Source organism: Stegodyphus dumicola, chromosome 6, assembly GCF_044657685.1.
Source record: "Stegodyphus dumicola isolate Sdum_Otavi_A_Nest chromosome 6, ASM4465768v1".
In the NCBI taxonomy this organism is placed as follows: domain Eukaryota; kingdom Metazoa; phylum Arthropoda; class Arachnida; order Araneae; family Eresidae; genus Stegodyphus; species Stegodyphus dumicola.
Genome location: NC_140773.1, coordinates 39,343,620 through 39,369,831, shown reverse-complemented (window position 1 = coordinate 39,369,831; position 26,212 = coordinate 39,343,620). Strand labels below are relative to the sequence as shown.

Below are 26,212 nucleotides of genomic sequence, written 5' to 3'. Positions count from 1 at the left end.
AGAGCAATTCAAAACAAGCGCAGAGGAATGTTGAGCTCTAAGATCTTGTTGATTCACGACAACGCCCGGCCCCACACGGCAAATGTCACTCGTAAAGTTCTTGAATCTTTTAAGTGGGAGTTGTTTCCTCATCCGCCGTACAGTCCCGACCTGGCACCGAGCGACTTCCACCTATTCCCAGCAATGAAGAAGTGGCTGGCTATGCAGCGTTTTGATGACGACGCACAGCTGCAAGAAGAGGTAACGAAGTGGTTGAAGGCGCAGGCGGCCGAATTTTTCGACGAAGGAATTTCCAAGCTCGTACATCGCTACGATAAATGCCTTAATTTGTATGGTGACTATGTAGAAAAGTAGTATTTGAGTGTGGCTTTCATCTGTATATAATAAAATTTGTTTCCTATACTTATTTATTTTTTTATTCCAAAACGTAATCTACTTTCTGGATAGCCCTCGTATGAGCAGAATAAATACTGTGGAAACATATTTTGGATAAAATGAGATGCTGTATGGATTCTATAGAAAAAATTTATCATTTAGCATTTTAGAGTCAAAGCACACAGATTTGTAGAAATTCCCATTAATGATGCTTCAAGTTTATAAATAACATTTACAGTTACAACTCTACTTTTGTGGTCACCCAGAGAGATATTTATACAAAAAATGGAATAGTATTGAAGATTAATGTAGTTTTAGTGTTATAAATTCCAATTCACATTGGTGTGTTTAATGTATTTTGTCAAACAATTTTTGGCATTAATAGTGTGTTGTGAAATATGTAAAAAAAATATCGTTATGATTAAATACAAGATGTCTAAAATGCTACCAGATTAGAACCATTATTTACTTCTAGTTCTGTTGCAAAAAAATAACTTACTTGAGGCAATGGAGAAGCAGCTTCTGTTCTCTTCCTTTTCATGCTGCCATATAAAAGTAACAAACGTATTTAGAAACAACTAACAGAATAGTTAGTGTGCATATTACAAACATTTCCTATATTTACAATCACATATCAAAACCTAGAGAATGCTGCATGCAAGTTTTAAGAGTGCACTGACATCAAGTAAAACTAATATAAACTATGAAAAAATTATGAGTTGCTGGAAATGAATTTTTCGAGTTCAACAGTTTCGTGCACATTTATGGTGAGCCATGTATGTCAGATTTTGTTATACTATCTTACATTACGAAGAACTTAAGACCCCAGAATTATGAATTAAAGAGAATTTACTATAAATACATTTAATATTTCCAAAATTTATCCCCTAAAATTTCAAATTTCATACGAAATTGATACCCTATGTATCATTCATTTGCATATTCCAATATTGAGATTCTATTCAAAAGAACATGAAATTCTTATACATTATTATACTAGATATGTGCAATATATTGCACTTCATATAACTTCTTATACACATATTGTTTGCTTTGAAATAGTTTACACCAGTTTGCTTTTACCAAAAGCTTCGCTTTTATTTGACTTTGCTTACTAGAAGAAATCCGAAAAAGAGCTTCACTTACACCAGGGCTTCTGCACAGCATCACACGATGCAAGTAGAGCCTATGGGCCACAAAAACTGGACACTTACATACTGGAGATGTTGGTCAACAGAAGAGAATTTTTCAAATTATATTTTATTTCAAACCAGTTCACTAAAGCGTTGTTTACTAAACTGCCTTGAAATAAAATTAATTATTCTGGATAACAAAAAGGCAGGCACAGAAGGCTGTTTCAAATGCAGATTAACAATGAAGACACTTTTTTTAATGTGAGATGAAAGTCTCCTAAAATGAGTGTTTCTTTTAAACCTGTATACATGTACCATTTATTGTAGTGACAGCAGACTTTACTAAGACTCTCTTACTAAAAGAATGGCATGCAAAATACATCTCTAAATCCCAAAACTAAATAAAATAAAGAAATTCACAATTTTAAATAAATATCAGTAATTAATCCGTACTCGTCGGGACTTGAGCGATTCTGGATTATCGATTTTTCCGGATTATAGATCATCAGTTTAAATCTGGTAAGATGGCATGCAGAAATTATAAAATTAAAAATACGAAACCGTAATTTATGAAATAAAGAACAATTATGATCTAAAAGGTATCAAAATTTACAAACAAAAAAAAAAAAAAAAAAAAAAAAAAAAAAAAGCTTATTATTTATTTGTTTACTTTATTAAACATTTCTTTCAATGTAAGTCGTTTAAGTTGCTTCTTTTTTTATGTGATAATACATTCTCTTTAATTCTATAAACAGACATAATTTCTTGTTCACTTACAAAGTTCTGCTGTATAAGTCCTATAATTGCTGTGTCGAGAATACCGACTAATTTGTCAATCGAAATTTTTTTGTTTTCAATTTTTTCGGCGTTAAAGATAAACAAAGGATATGCATTTATCCATTTTTTGCAGCAATTCCACTTTTTGTTTAATGGACTTCGAAACATACTTTCGCTTTGTAGATCCTTTACATATTAGTAAATATATATCAGAAATTCTATTTGACATAATCGAAAATTCAAGCTTACTTTTATAAAATTGCTCTAATAGTCTGCAAAAAATAATAAGCCGAATCCAATTCAAAGATTAAGGAACAACGTAATCTGCAACATTAACTGAATTAGATAATTTTAGCTTAGCTTATACCGTCCGTTATACATTAAACGCGCATTCGTAAACGTATTTTGTGCACGCGCGTATTCGCCGCCGTAAAGGTCTTACACGCATGCGTCACTAAGACGCATGCGCAAAAAGTTTGTAGCTTTGAGGTCCGGATTATAGATCATTCCGGATTATGGGTGTCCGAATTAACGACTTTTGACTGTACTTTCTTTTTAATTCTGTAGACAGACATAATCTCTTGTTCAGTTACATTGTTGAAGTCCTGTAACTGCTGTTTTGAGACTTCCAACTAACTTGTCAATCGAAATTTTCTCGTTTTCAGTAACTTATCTGTCCCTTTCTTCACTATCGGTAGCGGTAATTTCTGGATCTAGAACCATACTACAGATTTCGCTATTCATTAATTGATTGATGATTGAGAAGCATTGTCATCACAATAAGAAACTTCTTTTATATCATCTTCATTTATTACCGCTTCTCCACATTTCTTTACAAAATCTGTTAATTCGAAAATTTCACCTTTGCTTTGCTATATCTGAAAACCTTTAAAATTCGCGGCTATTATCATTAAATTTAGCTATCCTTCACTATACATATTTGGCTATGCATCATGAGCTTGGCGACTAATGACACGTCGTTCCATTAAATTTTATCTTGCTTCTATCATGCACTGATACAATTAAGCCTGCATTGTATTAGTTTAGTTATCTATTATACTTATGTCTATTTCTTGCACATGCACATTATCAGAGTTCTGAATAAATATGTCCTAAATTTTGCAACCCAGTGTGACCATACGAGTCCTGAGCTGGTTCCGGGTTTATGTGAATACCAAATCAGTTATTCTTAATTCAAAGAGCCCTAAATGTAATCTTTGGGTTAACAAAATCTATTTTTAGCATATGGAAAGAAATTTTTGGTAAATTTTTCCTCATCAACAATTTTTAGCACAACTGAAATCAAGCGTAATGTCAACATATAAGGTCACCACACTCTTTTATTATTCAAATACTAAAAAAAATATTTTTTTTAGGTATTGCTATGAGTCATTACTCAAGTAGATAACGAGTACTGCGAGTCATTAGTCAAGTAGATGTTTAGATAAACATGTGGTAATGAAAGGAAAGTATAATAAATAATGATTTGCCAGGTGTGCATCAGATCTATGATGTACCTATGCAGAATGTTTCGGTTTGAGATGCGTGCCAAGCAAATACGCAGCAACGGAGCCAAATTACTGATCATACAAATTTATGCTAAATTGATTGTTTCTTCAGTAACAAGGTATTTTATTTGGTGTGGAAGTGAAATTAAGAATTGGGACTCTCCAGATGTTTTATTATACACGGAGGGGGAAATCAAATGCGCATGCGTAAAGCCTACGAGAAAAATTTTATTGATGGTTGATGGTTTTGATTTTCTTGATGGTTTGTGGCTTTGAGGTCCGGATTTTAGCTCATTCCAGATAATGGACGTCCAGATTTTGAACTTTGTACGATACCACTCAGGTGTGGCAGAAACTCCATTAGGATTTACTTATTTGCACATCTTCAGGGAAAAGGGGGCCCATTGTTATACTAAGCTAAGAGGGATGCGGTTTCCCTTGCATGTACTACTGGACCCAAAACACCCAGTTCAGTTTGGGGGAAAAAATACAGTTTATGCTTTTGCATGATAATTTAATACTTGCATACAAATATTTTAATAAAAATGTGTAAAGTTAGCCATAATTAAATACATTAGTGTGATGGTTGAGACTGAATTTTATATGAAAATTTTTGATATATTTGGTTAAAGTTAGTTGTTGATATTCATAACACAGATTGCAAGCGTTGATCTGTCACTTTATTTCTTAATTTTGACTTCATTAGATTCATAAGAGAAAATGTTTGTTCACACATATATATATGCTACCAAACATGATAGCACATCTGCTTGCATTATTTTTTAAGTGCAAAAATTCGGCAGGTGGAGTTCTACAAAAGTCCAGAATATCTAAATCATGGAATCTGGATTTGCATAAGTCAGAAGTTTGTACATCGATAAGTTCTGATTGAACATCTTCTGGAGCTTCTTCGACTACAACGGAGCCCTGAACAGTTTAAATTTAATCTTATGCAATTCAAAGTCTGTAAATCACTTTACAAAAAAAATAAGCAGCCTTTCCAGTTGTTTATCAGGAAAATTTTCTTTTAGCTTCTTCAGGTACAGAAAATTGACAAAATTTTGACAGCCAAGCTGCTTTGAGAACAGCTGGAGTTTTAGTTTGAAAGCAGATACTGCTTGTTAGGTGATTGATGAACTAGTTTTTTCCCCATCAATTTTGTGTTTAGGTCATTCAGATGGGCTCTCGCATCAACTAAAAATGCTAAGTCGCACTTGAAAGATGGTTCCTTTACAGTGGCGTAGCTAGGGTGGTGCAAGGGGAGACATCTGTCCCCGGGCGCAACATCCAAGGGGCGCCAAATTGATGCTATGAAATTTTCTAATGAAATGTTTTCCATTCTTGGCACACAGAAAGGGGCGCAAATTCTTCAATTTTCCCCAGGCGCTGGAAACCCTAGCTACGCCCCTGTTCCTTTAAAAACCTAGTTTGTTTCCCATTTTCATCAAGGGATAGTATTATTTCATCAATCAAATCAGCAACCCTTTTCAAAGCCTCTCTACGGCTCAACCATCATACTTTAGAGTTCCCCGGGTGCTGGAAACCCTAGCTACGCCCTTTTCCTTTAAAAACCTAGTTTGTTTCCCATTTTCATCAAGGGATAGTATTATTTCATCAATCAAATCAGCAATCCTTTTCAAAGCTCTCTACGGCTCAACCATCATACTTCAGAGTAATATATGAGATCACTATGTGGTGCATCTGTATGTTCTAGGATTTCCTTAAATTGCTTGTGGTTTAAAGCATGCCAGTGAATAAAATTTATTGTATCGCTCACTACTTTCATTAGGCGGTCAAATCCTAGTTCTTTCGCGCATAGCTCTTCTTGGTGTATGATAGAATAATATGAAAGCAAATCTTTTCCTCTATCATCCTCTCAGTAGACTCCCCTAACTTTATTCCCTAGTTTATCCCCTAAGATTTCAGATTCAAAACAAAAATGATACCTTATGTGCCATTTACGTGCATATTGCTATATTGAGCTTCTATTCACTACGTGCATATCTAAGTAAATAAAATTTATTTCAAAGTCTTTATTATTTTCTCTCAAATTAAAAAAAAGCATTTTGATGTCATAATGGTAACTATCCACCGATCATCAAATCACACATCTGTATTGTTATTTCCCAAAACTGAGTTTCTTTTTCTAAAAGAATGGCATGGAAAACATGTCTCTAAATCACAAAACTAATTAAACAAATGAACTCATAATTTTAAATACATATAGGTAAAATATTAGAGTCTACAATAATACAAGAAATGAACTTGCGAAATACTGTATGAAATAAAGATTAACCGATGTATGAAATATTTACTAGATTAAAAACCATTCTACATCTATTTTCTTGCTTGGACAATGTTCTTTCTTTATTACTTGTTCCGCATACCTGTCAGTTTCTATTGATAGTATTTCCCAAAAGTTCACATTCAATACTTCTTCAAAAACCTCTAATGGTTTGGATTAGCACCTAGTTTTGCATAATCAGAGGGTTTACACCAGGTATTCCTGTAAATTTTTTTATTTCAGGCACATTATCTATTTCCTTCCAACACCATTCTTCCGATGATTTGTCTGCGATTCCAGAAGGTTCACAATCATCATCACTTATTAGTCGCCTAACACGTTTTCGCTTTCTTGGTAATATTTCACTATTATTATCTTCATTATCAGTATCAGGTAAGTGTACACTTATTTCTTCTGATTCTTCATAATCGCTCCAATCACCTTTACCTTCATAGTCTGAAAAACTCTTATCTATTATGGTATTTACTATACAACACATTTTTGCGTTATTTTTCCGTTTCACCGGCGCAAACCTCGCCAAGCAGACTTTATTGCTTTATTGGCAACAACACACAGTATACACATAAAAAATGTCAGCAAATGTTAGTTCTAAGATGTTTTTTTATCTTGAATGCATAAATAAAAAATATTTAAATATTGAATTTTGGAACAATATTGAAAGAACTTTTCATACCATTTAACTGAAGTTAATTCTTCACACCAACCATAAATAAATCTTACACACTTCATGAAACTCAACACTCCGCGACTTTATCGCTTGTGCCAGCGAAATGGAAATTTGCGCCAGCCAAACGGAAAAGTACCATTTTTCCTTTACAGAAATATATATTGACCGATGCTCACACTAAATTTTTACAAGAATGAAATCTTACAGACTAACAACAATTTGGGCGTGACTTGTACCAAGAAATTCTATGTAACAACATGTGATAGGATCTGTGATATTTCCACAAGTAAAAAAGGTGTTGCCAAATTCAGTACACTAGAAATTTTAAACTAAATTAATTATCATATTCAACAGTATGCATGACGAGTGTAGCTCGTCATTGTGCGATATGGCATGAAAAACCAATGACGAGCTTGACTCGTCATTTTACCGGAAGGGGTTAAGCTTTTCATGTAGGCACAAAGGCTCAACAGCGGCCAAGTGGTAAAAAGGCTAAACACCGTTAGCTCGGTCCGGGGTTCACATTCCGATGGAAAGGCTGACAGCATGGGCACTTTCGTGGTTTTCCCCTTGCTTTCTAAATGCTGTTTAAATTTGCTTCATTCAAAGTTTTTGTATATAAATAATTACGGTAAATTAAAATGAACTGTTTTTTAAGTGTTTACAGTTGCTTTTGTAACAGACAGCACCACTACTTTTTCCAGTCACACAGTTGGACGTGCCGTCCACCAACGTAACAGCTAATTAAAAATATTCAGAACTACCTTTCAAATCTGCATGATCTGATTTATTCTTATTTAATGTTAATATTTTATTTATTTATTTATTTATTTATTTATTTATTCATTTTTTAATTTTTTATTTTTTTTTTTACGTTTTGCAAAATATTTATTTCTTGTGCTGTGTTTTATATTACGGATAAGAAAATTTTCAGTGTGTGGATATACAAGTGTGAATTTCTTTTATTAAATTAGCTGGTTTAAGTATTTCACTGGATTACTTAATATTAATATAACTGAAAGTGAGCTCCTAAATGTCATGGATATAGATTATATCAAGAACTTCGCGCATATAGTGAATGAAACACACCCGATTTTGTCCTGCTATATTTAGTTGTCAAAATCTATTTTAAACAATTGTTGTAGGCACAGCATTAAAAAGTCTGATGTGTAGACCACATGACTTCCCTTGCACGGAATATTAAATTATGAGCACTTTTTTGGCTGCATTTCATTGAAACTTATTTCCTCGAATCTTTTTAAATTAAATAGATTTCTCTTTAAATTAATTCAGTTCTCACTTCGCAACAAGACAAAAATACAGAAAACCTCAAAATAGCTTTATTAAAAATTGCAAAATATAGAGAAACTTAAAACACCAAATACAATTAAAACAAAAAAACAATTTTTACAATTAAAATTATTGTTTCTATGCAAAAACAAGTAGTTACACCAGCAAGCAAGAAGGCAGATTTTTCGGTGCACAAAACTGAGTTTACTTTGGGTCCCACTCGGCAAAAAGACACTAAAGGTGCAGAAACGGACTTAACTCACTATTTTGCTAAGTTTCAAATGCAAACAAATATGGCAGCTATAGTAAAAAAAAAATCAGGTTTAACCGCACTTAAAAAACTTTTATATAGCTAATAATTCTACAACTATTGCATGCAGATTAACTAAAGGCATAAGAACTTTAACTGGAAGATAAGAACAACATAATTCAACCATTTTTAAAGCAAAATATGCACAATTTACCAACATATAAAAATAATTTTTTAAAAAATGAGCTCACGCAGCTGAGTAACAAAGTGGGTATATTTGCATATTTATATATGTTTGGTGCAGCCGAATTCAACCAAAAAGGTAGGTGCACAACTACATGTTATATCATATACAAAATTTCAACGTTTTGAGTCTACTCATTTTTGATTTATGCGAGTTACATACATACGTACGTACGTCCAGACATCGCAAAAAAATCTGTCCTGAATCCATTTTAAATCCTTTTTGCAACCCGTTTTGGAAAAAAGAGTCCTTTATTCTGTTCTTACCTACAGATGTCACGCAAAAACATCCTTCATTGTATCCGATAGCAGTTAATATTTGGGTATTTTCATTGAAATATCATACTCGAAAATTTTTATGATTGCGACACTTCTTACAAAAGTGCAACTTACTTCGTACAACAACTTCGTTCATTGACCGTCTCATTATTTACAACTTACTTCGTACAAGGAAGTAAAAAAGTGAGTTCCCAAATATCCTAATTTTCTCAAATAATCAGCAAATAATTAATTTTAGTCCTTTTGTTCTTTCATATTATAATAGTTTATCATTTATCAGTACAAAAACTGTAATTAAAAATTTAACTTTTTAGATATTTTTAGTATTTTTTCATTAATGTTATAAGGTATTTTCTCCCTCCTTTCTGCATGCCTTCATAATGTAACCATAGCTCACTCGGCGCGTATTCGAGAGGTGTAGGTTCGAGTCCCGGCGACGCCTTTGCACATTCTTCACACCTCCTGCCTTAAAATAACCTAATGACTCTACAGTGGTGCCCGAACTAAAACGTGGTGAGCGTTGATTCTTCACAACCAGGATTTAACGATCGGGTTCCCTAATCTCCATTCGCCCTTTATAAGGGATAATGTATTTTCTCTTTCCTTCCAGCATGTCTTTGTGGTGTGATGGTCAGCATACTCGGCGCGTATTCGAAAGGTTCAGGTTCGAGTCCTGGCAAAAGGCATCGCTCATTTTCAAAAATATCTCTCGGCGTATTATAAAAAAGTAACCTAATAGGTTCTAAAATGTAATTAATGAAAATCATTTCAACCCAAAATAGAATTTGCATTAGTGAATTTTAGTTAATAATAGTGCCCCCCTCTATTCTGAATATTATTGGAAAAATTTAAAGATCAAATTTGATAGTATCTTAAGATGGTTTTGCAGTCGGAAAACAAACTCATATTGATTCATCCTTTTTTTTCTTTACAAATGCCGAATATCTGTTTGCAAGTTCAATCTGTTTTCAAATCAAATGCCGAATATCTGTTTTCTATTTGAACTTGATCAAATAGTGTGTTAGTGTTTAATTCAAAAGATAATATTATGCACTAATTAACATTTCCTCTAACTTTTAATTAAGGTTGCCTATGAGCAACCCCTTTAATTCTGACTCGCAGCTTTTATTTTTAGGCCAGAATATGAATGTCGGAGGGTTAAGGATATTAAATTTAAACAACGGGATTTCTTTTGAAGCACTGCGACATGAGAATGTTTAATAATCTTAGCATCGTTAAGAATAATTTTCTGGGTTCTCATATTGAAATTTTCCCAGAGTATTAAAAGTTGTAAATGAAAACGTAAGCGTATTATTATAAAGGAAAATGTAGCCGAAAACTGCTGCGACTGCTATTTAACTCTAAGGAGGGGTTATCAGAGAGAAAATGAGAATTAATATAGATTAAAATTGCATTTTAGGTAGTTATTACTGATTATAATAGATTGCAATATTTGAATATGAATTCTTTGAATATTTAAGAAAAAAATTATGACTGCGAAAATAGAAAAATATTTTCTTGGATTGTTTCCTTTCTCATAGAATGCGGATGAATTCTGTTTTACTTAATGAAAACTAAAATTTATTTGCTAATTAATCTGTCCTCTGTGAAGACTTTACTTCAGTGATCTCTATTAATTTGCCATTTGTTTTTCTTAATTTAAATGCTTCAAGAATAATTAGAAAAGGACCTAATTCTCTTCTTGCCCTTAAATTCTTCATTTGTAAAACTGCATTTTCAGCTATAATCATGTGAAATAATTCTCTAAATATAATTCAGTGCAGACAAAATAAGACATATAAACAGCTTGGAAATGGGATCACCACTGAGATTCTGTTTTAGAAATATGATGAAGCTTACGAAAAATCTAGGAAGCGAAGTAATTCCATACCATATTTTATAATTTTTTATCAATGATCAACCTGTAAATATAATTAATCGACATGCAAATATAATTTAATAATTTAATGTGTACGTATATGTTACCGTGAAAGACCGAAATTGGAGAATATCGACTTTCACCGGAGAATGACAACATTTACCAAATACATCGGTGAAAGATCGAATATTGCATTACATTCTTGTACATTCGGACCCTCATCGGTGTATGTCGACAATCACAGATATGCTCTGGTGTAGGTCGAAAAGAGAGTTAAAAAAAAAGTCATAAAAGTTTAAGTTGTTGCAATAAATAAGATTTGAGTCACATAATTTAGTAAGTTTTTTATTACTATTATTTTATTTTCTCATTCAGAACGCACTGTATAATCAAGTAAGTTTTTGACTTCTATTATTTTCCTTTCTCATTTTGAATGTATTGTGTGTTTTAAATTCTTATGTTCTTATTTTAAGTCTCAAGTGCGTTTTTTCGCGACTGAATTACGGTAAAGAAAATATCATATTCTTATATGTTCAACATTCACCGGTGAAAGTCGACATTCTGCAGATTTCAGTGTTTCACCGTAACGTATGTTCTACATGTAAATATTATAATATATATATGCATGTATATGTGAGGAGAAGGTTCATTAGCGGCTGAGCGGTAAAGCTGCTGAACATTGATAGTTTGGTCCGGAGTTCACATTCCGGTGAACAGATTGGCTGTATGGGCGTTTACATGGTTTTCCCCATGTGTGACGCATATACGATCCAGTTTTGCTTAGAAAGTGCTCCACAGAGGCATCCTTACCCTTAGGCAGATAGCCGTTGAGTGCTTTGCTATATTTAAATAAACCACAACAAACCATATAAGTAATTTAAAAATCGCTATATTTTATATATGCTTACAAAATGGTATATATATGTAATTAAAAATTTTCTAATTGCTTCAGAACCTAACATTTATATAGATATTATATACATATATATACATTAATGAACATTGCATATTTAAAATTTTTTTCTTTGATATTTTATACCTTGTAGAGACATTAGGTATTTTTTTCTGGAAGCAGGCAAGATGAAAAATTAACAACGCCTTTGCCGGGAATCGAACCACGGACCTCTGACAATACCGGCTCAGCGTGCAGAACCACTACACTACGAAGGCAGGAGAAATACCTTATAACCTTGTTCCATATTTTGTTGCATTTATTTATGCCTATATACATACATATAAAAAAAATAACAATAGGCTAAAAATTAAAAACAAAATTTTTAAACCCGTCCTGTGCTATAGCTGCAGGATTGAAGTAAAATAAACTTAAAGCATCTAAAGTTAGAATTAAATTGGAATCAAAGCAAGGCAATTCCTTGCCAATATTAATAATTGCAACTGCATATAAGAGGTTTAACTTAATATCTAAACATTTGAAAATTAAAATAAGAATTTATTAGTAGAACAAACTCAAAAAATAAAAATGCGAAAAGGAAAAATATAAAAATTAATTAGATGCTATAAGTTCATATATATATAATTAAGAATTCCACATTAACTAACACGAATATAACCAAAAACTGCATCAATAATGCACAGTTCAGTAAGATTAACTGCACTCTTAAGAATTTTCTGCAGTCTAGTTTGCGTTATTTTATTCATAAGTCCCTAATCAAAATCAATTAAGTGTTTACGCAGCGTTAGAAAATTAACTAAAAGTGCAGTGACCGCAATGTATTTGCAATTTGGTAAACGATCCTTAGACGTGAAAAGGTCGAAAGCCACTTGTGTTTAGACTTCTCAGATACTTCGTACACATGTAACATAGCATTCGAAATGCAAATCTGGGTATTTACACTATAGATTTATTGATGTAACAAATATGCACCTTTCTACTCCCATGCCTTTAAAAAAAAAAGAAAAAAAAAAAAAAAAAGATGTTATTTGCCTTACAGTTTATCATTGAATAATCCATTCCTATTGTACAAAATTGCATTCATACATAGAATTAAACTTGTTTTCCTCTCCATAAAATTGAATGCGGAGAAGTTAGATGTTTTAAACGACACCTACATTTTCCCATGCCTCCAAAGCGAGCTGTGTCACGTCCTTTTTCGGCACTTTCCATCTTTAAGTTTGTTTGTAATTTATGACTATGTTTGTAATTAAGACCCCTGCGATATAAATGGCCAGTTCAACCCCCTATCAGATATTCTCAAACTGCCTCTTCGGAACAGAAAAAGCAAATAAACGAGAGTCCACTTTCAAAACTACTTGAGGAAAGAAATATTATATCTTATGATGGGCCCCAGACCCAGGATGCTACATTGCCCCCCCCTTTTCACTTCTCTGGAGATCCACTCACTGCGCCCACTGCAAGAAGATATGCTAGCTGCTGGCCTTATCCATTAGTAAAAATAGAGGGCTGAATCATGACAGGTAATGATTTTTGAAATCGAGGCCTGACCCCAAGGAAAAAGATTTCGATTCACCATTGTAGATGCAATTTAAAGTCAGGGTTTGCGATTATTATTCAATTAGAATATTACTCAATTTTTAGCTAATTACATGTCGCATAATTTTTTTTCCTCATTTGATTTCAATTAAAGGTATCGGTATTTGCACAGGAAACAATTGTTTAATTTTGTATTTAACTCTGAATAGGAAAACACAAAAATTAGAACTAGTAAAAATTAAGAGGTTTACTTAAAAATTATATTAAATTAAAAAAATCTAATGGATCCTATAGCCACGTGATTTGGATTTAAACATTTAATATACAATGAACCTTCTTGCGGCAGCTTCTTTCAAAAATCAGCAGCATTTCCCAGAAATAAACACTTGTCATGTAGTCACTTAACTCAAACTTGGAATTTTCTGTAGCAATTTTAGTCACATCTTAAGAAGCATAAAATTAACTTTAGACCCAAACTCAGTCACATCATCATAACAGTGGATTTGAGTTCTGAATTATTCATGGGGAACAGGACAACCATTTAAATCTCAAGAACCCTCAAAAAAATATTAAAAAGTTCAAGTCAAGAATTTGTATGCTAAATTAAATACTGTTAAATAAAACAAGTTCAAAAACATCATTAACCAACATATAGACGGAAAAGAATTATATCAGACTTATTGTGTTAACATGTGGTAGTTCTAATTTACGGTTAAGACAAGATAAGCATCATCATTTACATACTTAACACACTCTTAGGATTACTGATTCTGACTCTGCCAGTCAATTATGAAAAATGAAGATACAAATATTTCAAACTAAATGATCCTGCTTACATTTACAATTACAGAAGTGATCTTAATGGATAAAGCTTGTACAGCCATTATGTCCTACATTATATAAAGTGCAGAACCAAAACATTTTAAAGAGTACCCTATCACCTAAAGGGGAATAAAATGTTATGGTTTTGAACGTGACGTGTCTACACAAGCCTGATTTCATCATCTACTACAACGTTTTAAAAAGGTGAGTAATGTTCTGTATGCTAAGCTTGTACTGTGTGCATTAAATGATGCCTAAACAATATATTTTATAACCTTTAAAACATAAACCAACTGCAGTAACACATTATTAAATAATATGACAAAGGTAGGTTAGGTTATTTTAAGTTATTAAAATCTTAAAAAAAACCCACAATTTTCCCAAAGGCTAGTTTCGCCAACATTAGGGCTTTTAGATTTCAGAAACAACCAATACTATTTGCCGATTTTTTTCAAGCAGAAACCAAGAGTTACCCTACAGTTAAGATCAGCCTGATGTCTGATTATACTTACATAATGTAATGATCAGTGTAATGTTAAAATTTACAGTTTTTCTGAATTAAGATATCTTTTGTCATCCACAGAAAAAATAATGAAAGTTTTATAAAATGTGTTCAACTGTAGCTTACTCATTAAACAACATATCGATATAGAGTACGAACTGATGGTAAAAATAGAATCGAAATAGAGTATGAATTGAGAAATTTTTAAGTAGTGAATAAAAGCTTTTACTGATCAAAGTACTTTAAATCCGGATAAACTCGGTAATGTACCGTAGATCGAAATAAAATTAAATTAGACGTAAATATTAATTGATTAAACACAGCTTGAACCCTGATGTAAACATCTACAAATATCTCCATTAGATTAAGATAATTCAGATCAGATGGTGTTTAATAAAATTAATAAAAAATACAATTCAGGTGTAATAAAACTTAATAAGAAAAATTATTTTGAAAATCACTAAAGGTGAAAAGATGGAATTAGCACAATTTAAGTTTAATTCACTCAATGAAATTTATTTATTTCTGGGAAACATTTTCCTTAATAAAGGCTAAAAATTGAAAACTGGAAGATTTGATCTACCAAGAGACAAGAAGAAAAACCAGAGTTGGCAGCTGTGGTTTATGAATATAAAAAACTATTTTTATTCGAATCCTGGTATATACCAACATTTCTGTACTCTTTTTTTTTTTTTTTTTTTTGTTTAATTTATAAAGTAAGTTAAAAAGCAATCTAAATAAAAACATATATGCATTTTTCCAAGTACCAAGGAAGGGCATGATTGGAATGATCTTCTAGCAATGGTGAAAGGCGTAAAATAGGGCAAAATAGGTTGAGAACCACAATGTTAGATCTTTTAAGTACTAGTAAAAAAAAAAAAAAAGAAGTTTGAAGCTTTCCAGGGCATTCAATTATTATTAAATTAAATTTGTTTACATCTAATTAGAATTTTGATACACTTCCGCAAAGAACCCGGCAAATGCAAACATCCCCAACTTTGCCGATAATAGTTCAAACCTGGTAATCCGGCAGATTCAACCTATTCGCTTGTACGAAGGTTGCAATCATTACTCTAACGTTCATTTTGTTGAATTATCCCCGTCGTTGTTCGCATTTGCCGATTTAAATTATTCTTCACTTATTTATTAATTTTTTTTTGTATTTTCCCGTTATTATTTATGAACTTTTAATAAATACATAGAAATATTTTCATATAATTAAGGAAGTTTTCGGTGACAGATGCTAGTTCGTGGAAGAAAATATGGTGGAAGGGGGTTAATGGTAATTGGTAACATGGCTGTTAACGTAGCGTTAAGCACGCAGAATCATGAGGTTTCCAAACGATAAAATATTTTGACTTCATGGGCCACCAAAATATGCATTTAAAATAATTAAGTAATGTTTTTATTATTGGTTATGGTCATAATGAGAAAAACAATATTTATGGCTTAAAACTTCAACCAGATAATATATTGTTAATGCACAATTAGATGATTCAACTGAAATAAAAAAGTATTATTGATTCTCTAAAATGACGGAATAGTTTTATGGATACCCAAAGTCATCAAAATTAGCAAACCACTACTTGTGTAATGAATCCTAGTGCAAATGACTCTTCAAAAGTAATAAAATGTACAATTTTCTAGTTTTATTAACAATGCTACTGAACAGAATTTCAGTACTGAAAATTATTGGTACTGTCAAATATACTATGAAAGACAGGCAGTTGTTTCAACATAAAATGCTTTAAACTGTTTACAAGTACATTAAAAAAATAACACTGAAAAACTGTTTATGTAAAATGGATGTATTAAAAGTCAAGCATTCATTAATTTATTACAGGCACATGGCTCTTACTGAACTAAGACTGTCACTGAATGATTGTTTGGAATCGACATTTCTTGCTGTCTGAAACCTACTTCACCTATTTTAGAATGATGTAAACATGCAGTTGTGGCTCTCACTGACCTAAAGTTTGGCCACTCCCGATCGATTATATACGTCTACTGTATTTATACCTATTATACTAAAAAATGAAAAAAAAAAAAAAAAAAAGACATTTGTAGTAGAAATATTAGTATTCTATATGAATTATGGAAAGTACATGTAATGAATAATACCGTGACCAAACACTTAAAAAAAAGAATAGATTAAGTGTTTCCTACCTCGATACTTGAGAAAGCAATCCTGCCACACAACACATAGTTAACTTTTGATTACATGATAGTCAAAAGTCGTTAATCCGGACCTCAAAGCTACAAAATTTCTGCGCAGGCGTCAATGTGTTCACACATGCGCATAGGTGTTTACGCATGCACGTAATACCTTTACGCGTACGCACATGCATGTGCGCATGCGCGTTTAATGTATAATGGAGGGTATAAGCTAAAATTATCTATTTCAGTTAATGTTGCAGATTGCGTTGTTCCTTAATCATCTAATTGGATCCGGCTTACTATTTTTTGCAGACTGTTAAAACAATTTTATAAAAGTAAGCTTGAACTTTCGATTATGTCAAAAGGAATTTCCGATTCTGGAGCTGGTGAAGGATCTACAAAGCGAAAGCATGTTTTGTTTTGGCAATGTATCATAAGACTGCGAAAGTATTTTCAAACAAAAAGTGGAATCGCCGCAAAAAAAAAAAAAAAAGAAAAAAAAAAAAAAAAATGGATAAAAACATATCCTTTGTTTCCCTAACCATTCTGAAATCTGTTTATCAATTTCACGCTGCCCTGCGCACGTGGGGGGGGGGGGGGACGACGTGGCGTGCAATGAACTGGAAGTTGATCTGTCAGCACTATACTTATCTTCAGAGCAGATGTTTTTATTTTATTCGGCTTATAATTCCTTACTAAACGTAGTATTTCATCTCGATGTACTCCGTCTTTGATATGATATAAATCAAATTCCTCGTCATTATAAATATCACGAATACACATCAAATAGTTTTCTGGTTGCAATTTTCTAATTTCGACTATGTGTAATGTATGCTTTACGCATGCGCGAGTTTAAAGAAATGTTTAATAAAGTAAACAAATAAGTATAAAGCTATTTTTGTTTATATTTTGATACCCATTAGATCATAATTGCTCTTTATTTCATAAATTACGGTTTCATATTTTTAATTTTATAATTTCTGCATGCCCTCTTACCAGATTTAAATTGATGATCTATAATCCGGAAAAACCGATAATCTGGAATCGCCGAAGTCCCGACGAGTCCGGATTAGACTTTTGACTGTATTACATATTTAGTCCTACCAGTGGTTAAGAGGGCTGAATAGTGGTAGTTCAATCTCGTCTCAAATCCTGAAAAACGAGCTGGCTGGGCAGGTTATTTTTTTTATTTTGCACGTATTTTGTGACATTTTCGTGGTTTTCCTCAAGTGGTGTAAATATGAGCCTATTTACCCTAGAAAAAATTCACAAAAGCATGCCTTTTTCAGCTAGCCCTCGCATGCTTTGCACATTGAATTAAATAAACACACAAACCCTTCTTATTTTTAAAATGATAAAGTTATTAAGTTCACATTACATGCAACGAAGCTTTTTAAAAGCTAGGATACTTTCTTTAACAATTACAGTGCTAATTAGTGCTGTACTTCTCAGTTATATGTGAAATAACATCTCAGTGTCACTGCTTGTGACACATTTATTTCACGTAAGTCTTCTTATGCAATCATATGCATGAAATAAACAAAACAGATGGCATGAAAAACCTAATCCATACATCCTTGGTGACTGATATTTAACATAGTTTTTATGCTGCATCTGTGAATTACACAGTTAAATTTGACTGAGTGAAATTGTGACTAAATTTCAGAAGACTTTGATAAAATTATGGTGTGAAAATTTAAAAGTGAAATTAAAATCAGATACATTGAACAGAACAATCAGAAAAGAAATGTTGTCCATAAATATATTAATAATAATTAATGATAAAATAGACATTCAAAATATTCATATAATAAATATATACAATTAGTGTAATTAATATGCATTTACAAATGATCTTAACTTGGACCATATTTGCAAGTTTTATAATGTTGTTAAATGTGGACTTTAAATAAAATTTTTAGCAGCATACATCATTTGGGTTTGTTTAAATTATGGAAAAACATGGGAGAGATATCTGCCTAAGAGGAAAGATGCCTTCAAGGAGGTCTTTCTGAAGGGAACTGGTTTGAATCCACGTTACATATTGAGAATACCATGAAAACAATCATACAACTTGCCCATTAGTTGGTTAACCAAACTACCAGACACTTTACTGTTTGGCTGCTGATGAGGTGTATATCAGTTGCAAAGCAGCGAACAAAAAATAATATATTCTTTGGTTCCTGTTATGAGTTACATGCAAAAAAGCAAGTCTTAATAAAAATGAATATGCCAAATTTAAAGTGAATATGTTGGGTGTTTTTTTTTTTTTTTTTTTTGTGCAATACATGAGCATATGCATAAAATTTAAAAAATGAGTCAGAGCAGAATATAATTTATTACTAAAAAACCTTTTATGTAATCAGTTGCAATTAAGTTTCTATTTAAATGAGAATACGTATTGATTTCATTTATGTGATAATAATGGAATTTCAATCATAGTTTTGGAAGTACTTTAAAATTATGCAATGAAGATATTAATCGTAAATTCACAATTTCTTTAGAAACTGCACTGTTAAAAACATAAATATTTTGGAATTTTATAATACTGAAAGATATTCAAAGACAGGTATCAAGTTTCCCAAGAAATTGCCAAGAAAAAGGGTCATTATTACAAAGCTCAATATTACATGATTATTCTACTTCCGTTAGGCTTTATACATTGTTTTCTGTGCTAACTTGAATTCAATACAAATTTATTTTCGTATATTGTGTTTAACCGGTTAATTTTGAATTTTCACTTCCATATGCTTAATATATTGTTTTCTCGGCTAACGTGAATTTATGTTACTTATTCTTTAATTAGTTTGATTATATTCATTAAATATCACATTTACGCGGCTTACTTCCATGTGTTTTAATATCTCATAACTGACGCCGATCAACCATAGGTGAACTTGGCGAGTAAAACAGCAAACGGCGCCAACGGGTTCTCTGCGGATGAAAACCCAAAATTTCTAAATAAATCAAACACATTCATGAAAACAAGCAATTTCAAAAGTCATTATAATAACAGTAGTCAAGAAAGCATAAAGTTACGAGTAAGAAATCTCTAACAAAGTTAAAGATCATCCATATAATCCAATTGCTATATTAATCAAAATAAATAAGAAATTCAGTACAAAGTCAGAAATCTGGACGTCCATTATCCGAAATTATCTAAAATCCGGACCTCAAAACCACCAATAGCCTTTTTCTCCTAGGTTTTACGCATGCACATTTGATTCCACCCCCCTTCCGCACATAATAAAATATCTGGAGAGTGTCAATTCTTAACTTCACTTTGACACTAAATGAAATACCTTGTTATTGAAGAAACAAACCTTTTAGCATAAATATGTACGATCAGGATCCGTAATTTGGTTTCATTGCTGCGTATCTGCTTTTTGGTACACATCTCAAACCAAAACATTCCACATAGATACATCGTTGATCTGACGCCAACCTGAGGAATCATTATTTATTATACTTTCCTCTCATCACCGCATGTTTATCAAAACATGACAACTTCAGTAATGACTCATGTAGGGATGCCTAAACAATTTTTTTTGTTAGTAATTGAATAATAAAGGAGTATGGTAACCTTATATGTTGACATTACGCTTGACGATGATTACAGATTTAAGTTAAATGTGCTAAAAAACGTTTACGAGGAAACATTTACCAAAGATTTCTTTCCATTAGATTTCGTTGATGATACTCATAGACCCAAAGATTAAATTTATGGCTATTTGAATTAAGAATAACTGATTTGGGTACTTTTCCGTTTTGCCGGCGCAAGCGATAAAGTCGCCAATAATGGTACAACCGATGCCAAACGGAACATTCTCGCTGGTAACCTTTTAAGCCTCATTTTCAAAACAAGTCGCAGCTTTTTCTTATCAGATTGATTGTTTCTTTCAATACTGGCATATAATTACATAGAATTTTTATCAGATAGTTCAGTTTTATGTCTAAGGCCATTTTCGGTAATAAAGTTAATTAGGATGCAATCACAGTGCTTACCCGAAGCCGAAAATATAGAAAAGGTAAAGTCAAGGGTTAAATTCATCAATTCTAACGAGAATGCATTAGCGAAGTAAAGCACTGCAGTTTTACATAATTTCTGAGTAAGCTATTCGCACGAATTGAAATATTTCTTGCATTTAAACTTGTGTTCCAAATTAAGATTTAACTTGAAATTAATGTAGATAATTACTGAGAGCATTAGATTTTTGTAGAGTAGTTTACGTGAGATGAGATCGCTTGGGGTCACGTGATATAAACCGGCGAATCAGAATGTTGAACCGTGAAAGCATAGTAAATTCTTAAATTAATGTGTTTTTACAAATTTATTGTCTTTATTTATTGGCTTTTTATAAAATTTTAAGCGATATTAAAATGTTTATGTCTTCAAAAAAAGAATTCTTAGAACTAACATTTTTTTAACATTTTTTATGTGTATACTGTATGTTGTCGCCAATAAAGACTCAAGGGTTAAATTCATCAATTCTAACGAGAATGCATTAGCGAAGTAAAGCACTGCAGTTTTACATAATTTCTGAGTAAGCTATTCGCACGAATTGAAATATTTCTTGCATTTAAACTTGTGTTCCAAATTAAGATTTAACTTGAAATTAATGTAGATAATTACTGAGAGCATTAGATTTTTGTAGAGTAGTTTACGTGAGATGAGATCGCTTGGGGTCACGTGATATAAACCGGCGAATCAGAATGTTGAACCGTGAAAGCATAGTAAATTCTTAAATTAATGTGTTTTTACAAATTTATTGTCTTTATTTATTGGCTTTTTATAAAATTTTAAGCGATATTAAAATGTTTATGTCTTCAAAAAAAGAATTCTTAGAACTAACATTTTTTTAACATTTTTTATGTGTATACTGTATGTTGTCGCCAATAAAGACTACTTGGCGAGATTTGCGCCGGCGAAACGGAAAAGTACCCTGATTTGTTATTCACATAAACCCAAAACCAGCGCCAGGGGTCGGATGGCCACACAGACTTGGAGAATTTAGGACCCACAGAGACTGCATCAAGGCAGTAAGATATCCGGCGCTGGCCCTCAGTAAGGCTTAAATGCATGTGGGAATTTATTTATTCAGAACTATAATAAGCCTTAAGGACGTGCAAGAAATAGACATAAGTATAATATATAACAAAACTAATATAATTCAGGCATAATTGTCTCAGCGCGCAATAGAAGAAAGATAAAATTTAACGGAACAATTTGTCGTTAGTCGCCAAGCTCATGATGCATAGCCAAATATGTAGAGTGAAGGATAGCTAAATTTGATGATGATAGCCACTAATTTTAAAGGTTTTCAGATATAGCAAAACGGTAAAAGTTTACAATTGGGTGCCCCTTGTTTATTGGCGATTCTTTCTTGACGCCAAGATCAACGCCAGGAAGACACAATTTCAAGATGGCCGCTACAAAAACCATGATAAGGTTAGGTTTGGTTAAGTAATTTAATTATGGCAAAGTCTCGAGGGCTATCTGCCTAAAGGGAGGGATGCCTTCATGGAGGACTTTCTAAGGAAAACTGGCTCGTATACACGTTACACATGGGGAAAACGACGAAAACACACATGCAGCCAGCCCGTTCGTGGGATTTGAACCTCGGATCGAACTACCAGTGTTCAGCGACTCTACCGCTCGGCCGCTGGTTGGCCAAAACCAAAATAAGAAGTCAAAGAGCTGCACAAGATCTGTGTCCATGTACACATCGATCTGTTTTTACTTGAAAAAACATCCTAAAATTGCACAAACTAAACATTGCGCACTGCCTTAAATATGTCCATGTACACATCAATCTATTTTCATTTAAATAAAATCGGGAAGTTAAAACAAAGTTTAAACTATCGTGGTAACCAGAAGTGAGGTTTCACGGCCAAAATTTTAAAAAAATTGTCGCCAATCGAAGGGGCACCCAATTCTACACTAGAGCCAGGAAAACAAAGGTAAAATTTTCCAATTAACGGATTTTATAAAGAAATGTGGATAAGGTGTAAAAAATGAGGATGATATAAAAGAAGTTTTTCAGGTTGATCTTTGGATTATGGTAACTTGGCGAAAATTTGGCGACCAACTCTGCTACAGCAACCCTCTATTTTTTTTTTCCCCGCCGCCATTTTGTCTTCACGAAGTAAAGACATGTTTCTTTTCTTATTATTTACTCAACACTTTTTCCAACAATCTACTAGCCGAATTACACTTATGCTAGAAATTTTATGTAACAAAACTGCTTAATCATGACAAATATTAACTGCAAAATTGGGAAAACGTGCACAATCGCAAACTCCTTGCGCGTTTTTCAGAATAGCACATACATATAAACCATTTACACGTCGACTTATTTTTACTTAAAAAAACATCCCAGAATTGCACAAAAATGGCATTGCGCACACTCTTCACTATATCCATGTACACTGCTTTTTTGTCATAAATTAGAAAATTTCACGAAAATGCATTAAAATTTTGTGAATCTTTAAATCCGGTAAAAAGCACATATATGAAATTACCTGATCGCGAAAAAGTATATACCCTTTCCAAGAATGAACATTTCCACGTATAAAATAAATAAAATATCCAAAAGCTTTTACCTCTAAATTATCTATTATATTATAAACGTCACCAACGAATTTATACGCAAACATTAAAAATAGTTACAAATACTTAGTGTCAAATATTTAAATTATTTTCATACACGTTTACTTCAACTGAAACGTATACCAAATTCCTACAAACATAAAAGTCACAAAATAATTATCATTTAATTAAAATATAACTAAACCATGTACACGTCGACTTATTTTTACTTAAAAAAAATCCCAGAATTGCACAAAAATGGCATTGCGCACACCCTTCACTATATCGACGTACACTGCTTTTTTCTCATAAATTAGAAAAATTTCACGAAAATGCATGAAAATTTTGTGAATCTTTAAATTTGGTAAAAAGGACATATATGAAATTACCTGATCGCGAAAAAGTATATACCAAGGATGGACATTTGCACGTATAAAATAAATAAAATATCCAAAAACTTTTACCTCTAAATTATCTATTATAAACATCACCAATGAATTTATAACAAAACATTAAAAATGATTACAAATAGTTAGTGTCAAATACTTAAATTCTTTCCATGCACATTTACTTCTACTCAAACATATTCCAAAATACTACAAACATATAACTCTCAAAATCACGATCATTAAATTAAAATATAATTAAATTAAAAAACACTACTTGAAATATAAATAAGCACATACATTAAATTAATAAAAATTAGCTTACAATCCTAATTACTTTAAACTAAATCAGTGCTAATAACAATTTTCCAATAATACCATATTAATTTATTTACTCCTTACAGTTAGAACAATGCATAAAAATAATAACTTCAAATAATAAAAAATACTAACTTACCTAATCTTCTACAGAATCTTGAGTGCATGGCGGATCACAAAATGTCCATTTTCACCAGGTTTCTTGCACCGCCATTCAAACTATCTGTAATATCCTTCCTTTCACACAATCTCATTTCATTCCCACATATTGGACATTCATACTTATCCGCAATTAAGCAATTCTTTTCCGCAATTAAGCAATTCTTTTCAATTACACATAAACGTAATAAAAATTTCGGATTTACTTTATATACGGCCATGGAATCCAAATATTAAACAACACTGTTTCACAGAACATAGAATGAAACTACTCCTATAAAGTACAGCAGATATTTTTACAATATACCCCCTTCTCCGATTAAAGACACAGTCATTCTTCCATTAATGTCACATGACATATCTCATGATCTCTCATTTCCCTCACACAAAATAATGCGTAATCGGAACTGAAAACTTTTCACATTATTCCCAAAGTCCTAGGTAGTAACCTTTATCGCCTCCAAAATGTCGCCAAACTACCTGTTACCATATTTCAAAGATCAGCCGTTTTTCATTGTGATGACAATGCAGTAAAAGTATAGTTTAGGGTACCCCTTGGCGAAACTTGGTGGTACATGGATACCCATGTTTCTTTTCTTTTTATCTACTGAACAGTTCTTCCAACAATCTAATAGCCAAATTACACTTATGCTAGAAATTTTATCTAACAAAACTGCTTAATCATGACAAATATTCACTGCAAAATTGGGAAAAAGTGCACAATACCATACTCCTTACGCGTTTTTCAAAATAACACATACACATAAACCATGTACACGTCGACTTATTTTTACTTAAAAAAACATCCCAGAATTACACAAAAATGGCATTGTGCACACTCTTAACTATATCCATGTACACTACTTTTTTCTCATAAATTAGAAAAATTTCACAAAAATACATGACAATTTTCTGAATCTTTAAACCCGGTAAAAAGAACATATATGAAATTACCTGATAGCGAAAAAGTATATACCCTTTCCAAACATGAACATTTCCACGTATAAAATAAATAAAATATCCAAAAACTTTTACCTCTAAATTAAGGAACACTGTTTAACACAACACAGAATAAAGCGAAATACAAAATTTCCAGATTTTTTCCCCCCTTTTCCGATTAAAGAACCGTAATTCGTCCATTAATATCACATGACATATCCCATGATCTCTCATTTCCCTCAGACAAAATAATGCGTAATCGGAACTGAGTACTGCTCACATTATTACCAAAGTCCCAGGTAGTAACCTTTATCACCTGCAAAATGTCGCCAAACTACCAGTTACCATATTCTAAAGATCAGCCGAATAATGGTCAACTTAACTGTGATATGAAGAAAATACGATCAGCCTATTTTTGAACTTATACTTTACATCTGGATTTATTATAAAATGAAGACTAAGAAAACGCATAATTCAAGGAAACTAACATTTTATACTTTTAGTTTCGCACATTTAAATATTCTGGCACTTTTTTAGGAAACTACACAGATTACATTTGGATATCAAACATTTTACTTTACTTGTATACTGAATTTCTATGTACAAATGGATTTTATTTAAATGTATGAAAAAAATATATATAAGTGAATACATACAAAGCAAGCCTTTTGAAGCGTTCTTCTTCATCAACCGCTTCCATATCCATTCAAGTCTCGGAACTTTTAATAACCAAAGCACACAGTAGACTACGCATTTGTTCTTTGGCGCTACCACAACCAGCGAATCAGCTTTACGTTGCAACGCAGTGTTGCCAAATCGCGCAATTTTTGACAAAACTATGCTGCCAAAATTCATGTTCTTGGGTTTTTGGGAAATTTTCGCTGCTCTTTCTTAAACCCACATATGTTAAAATAACTTTTCTATTAAAATTAATTTATAATAAAAAGATTTTGCCCCCCCCCAGATGGTATAGTGTTTAGGAGCCACTCGAATTTTTCATTATTTAATTTCTTCAAATATAATGCAAGACTCTAACATTTGGTGGCAACAGTTTGAAAAGTGAAACGGACATTTATAGTGATTCAACGCAAAATCGCAAAACGAAAACAATTGTCCTTAAGCCCCTTTGGATTAATAATTTAATAAGTTCATTATAAGGTAGAATTTTTATGGCAACAGTGA

At 32.2% G+C, this 26,212-nt stretch overlaps 1 protein-coding gene across 2 annotated transcripts in view; it reads right to left on the bottom strand.

Annotated features, from left to right (window-relative positions):
- LOC146996701 (uncharacterized) overlaps positions 1-25,854 on the bottom strand; it is a 61,086-nt gene extending 35,232 nt beyond the window's left edge. The window contains exons 1-2 of one of the 2 annotated variants that reach the window (XM_085818232.1): positions 25,687-25,854; positions 875-917 (exon numbers count right to left, since the gene is read on the bottom strand). In XM_085818232.1, the coding sequence (XP_085674358.1) occupies positions 875-917; positions 25,687-25,736 (93 nt within the window). In that variant the 5' untranslated portion in view covers positions 25,737-25,854. The remainder of the gene's footprint in view (positions 1-874; positions 918-25,686) is intronic. The other variant, XM_085818231.1, reaches the window with a different exon arrangement.
- Positions 25,855-26,212: the final 358 nt, after the last annotated feature.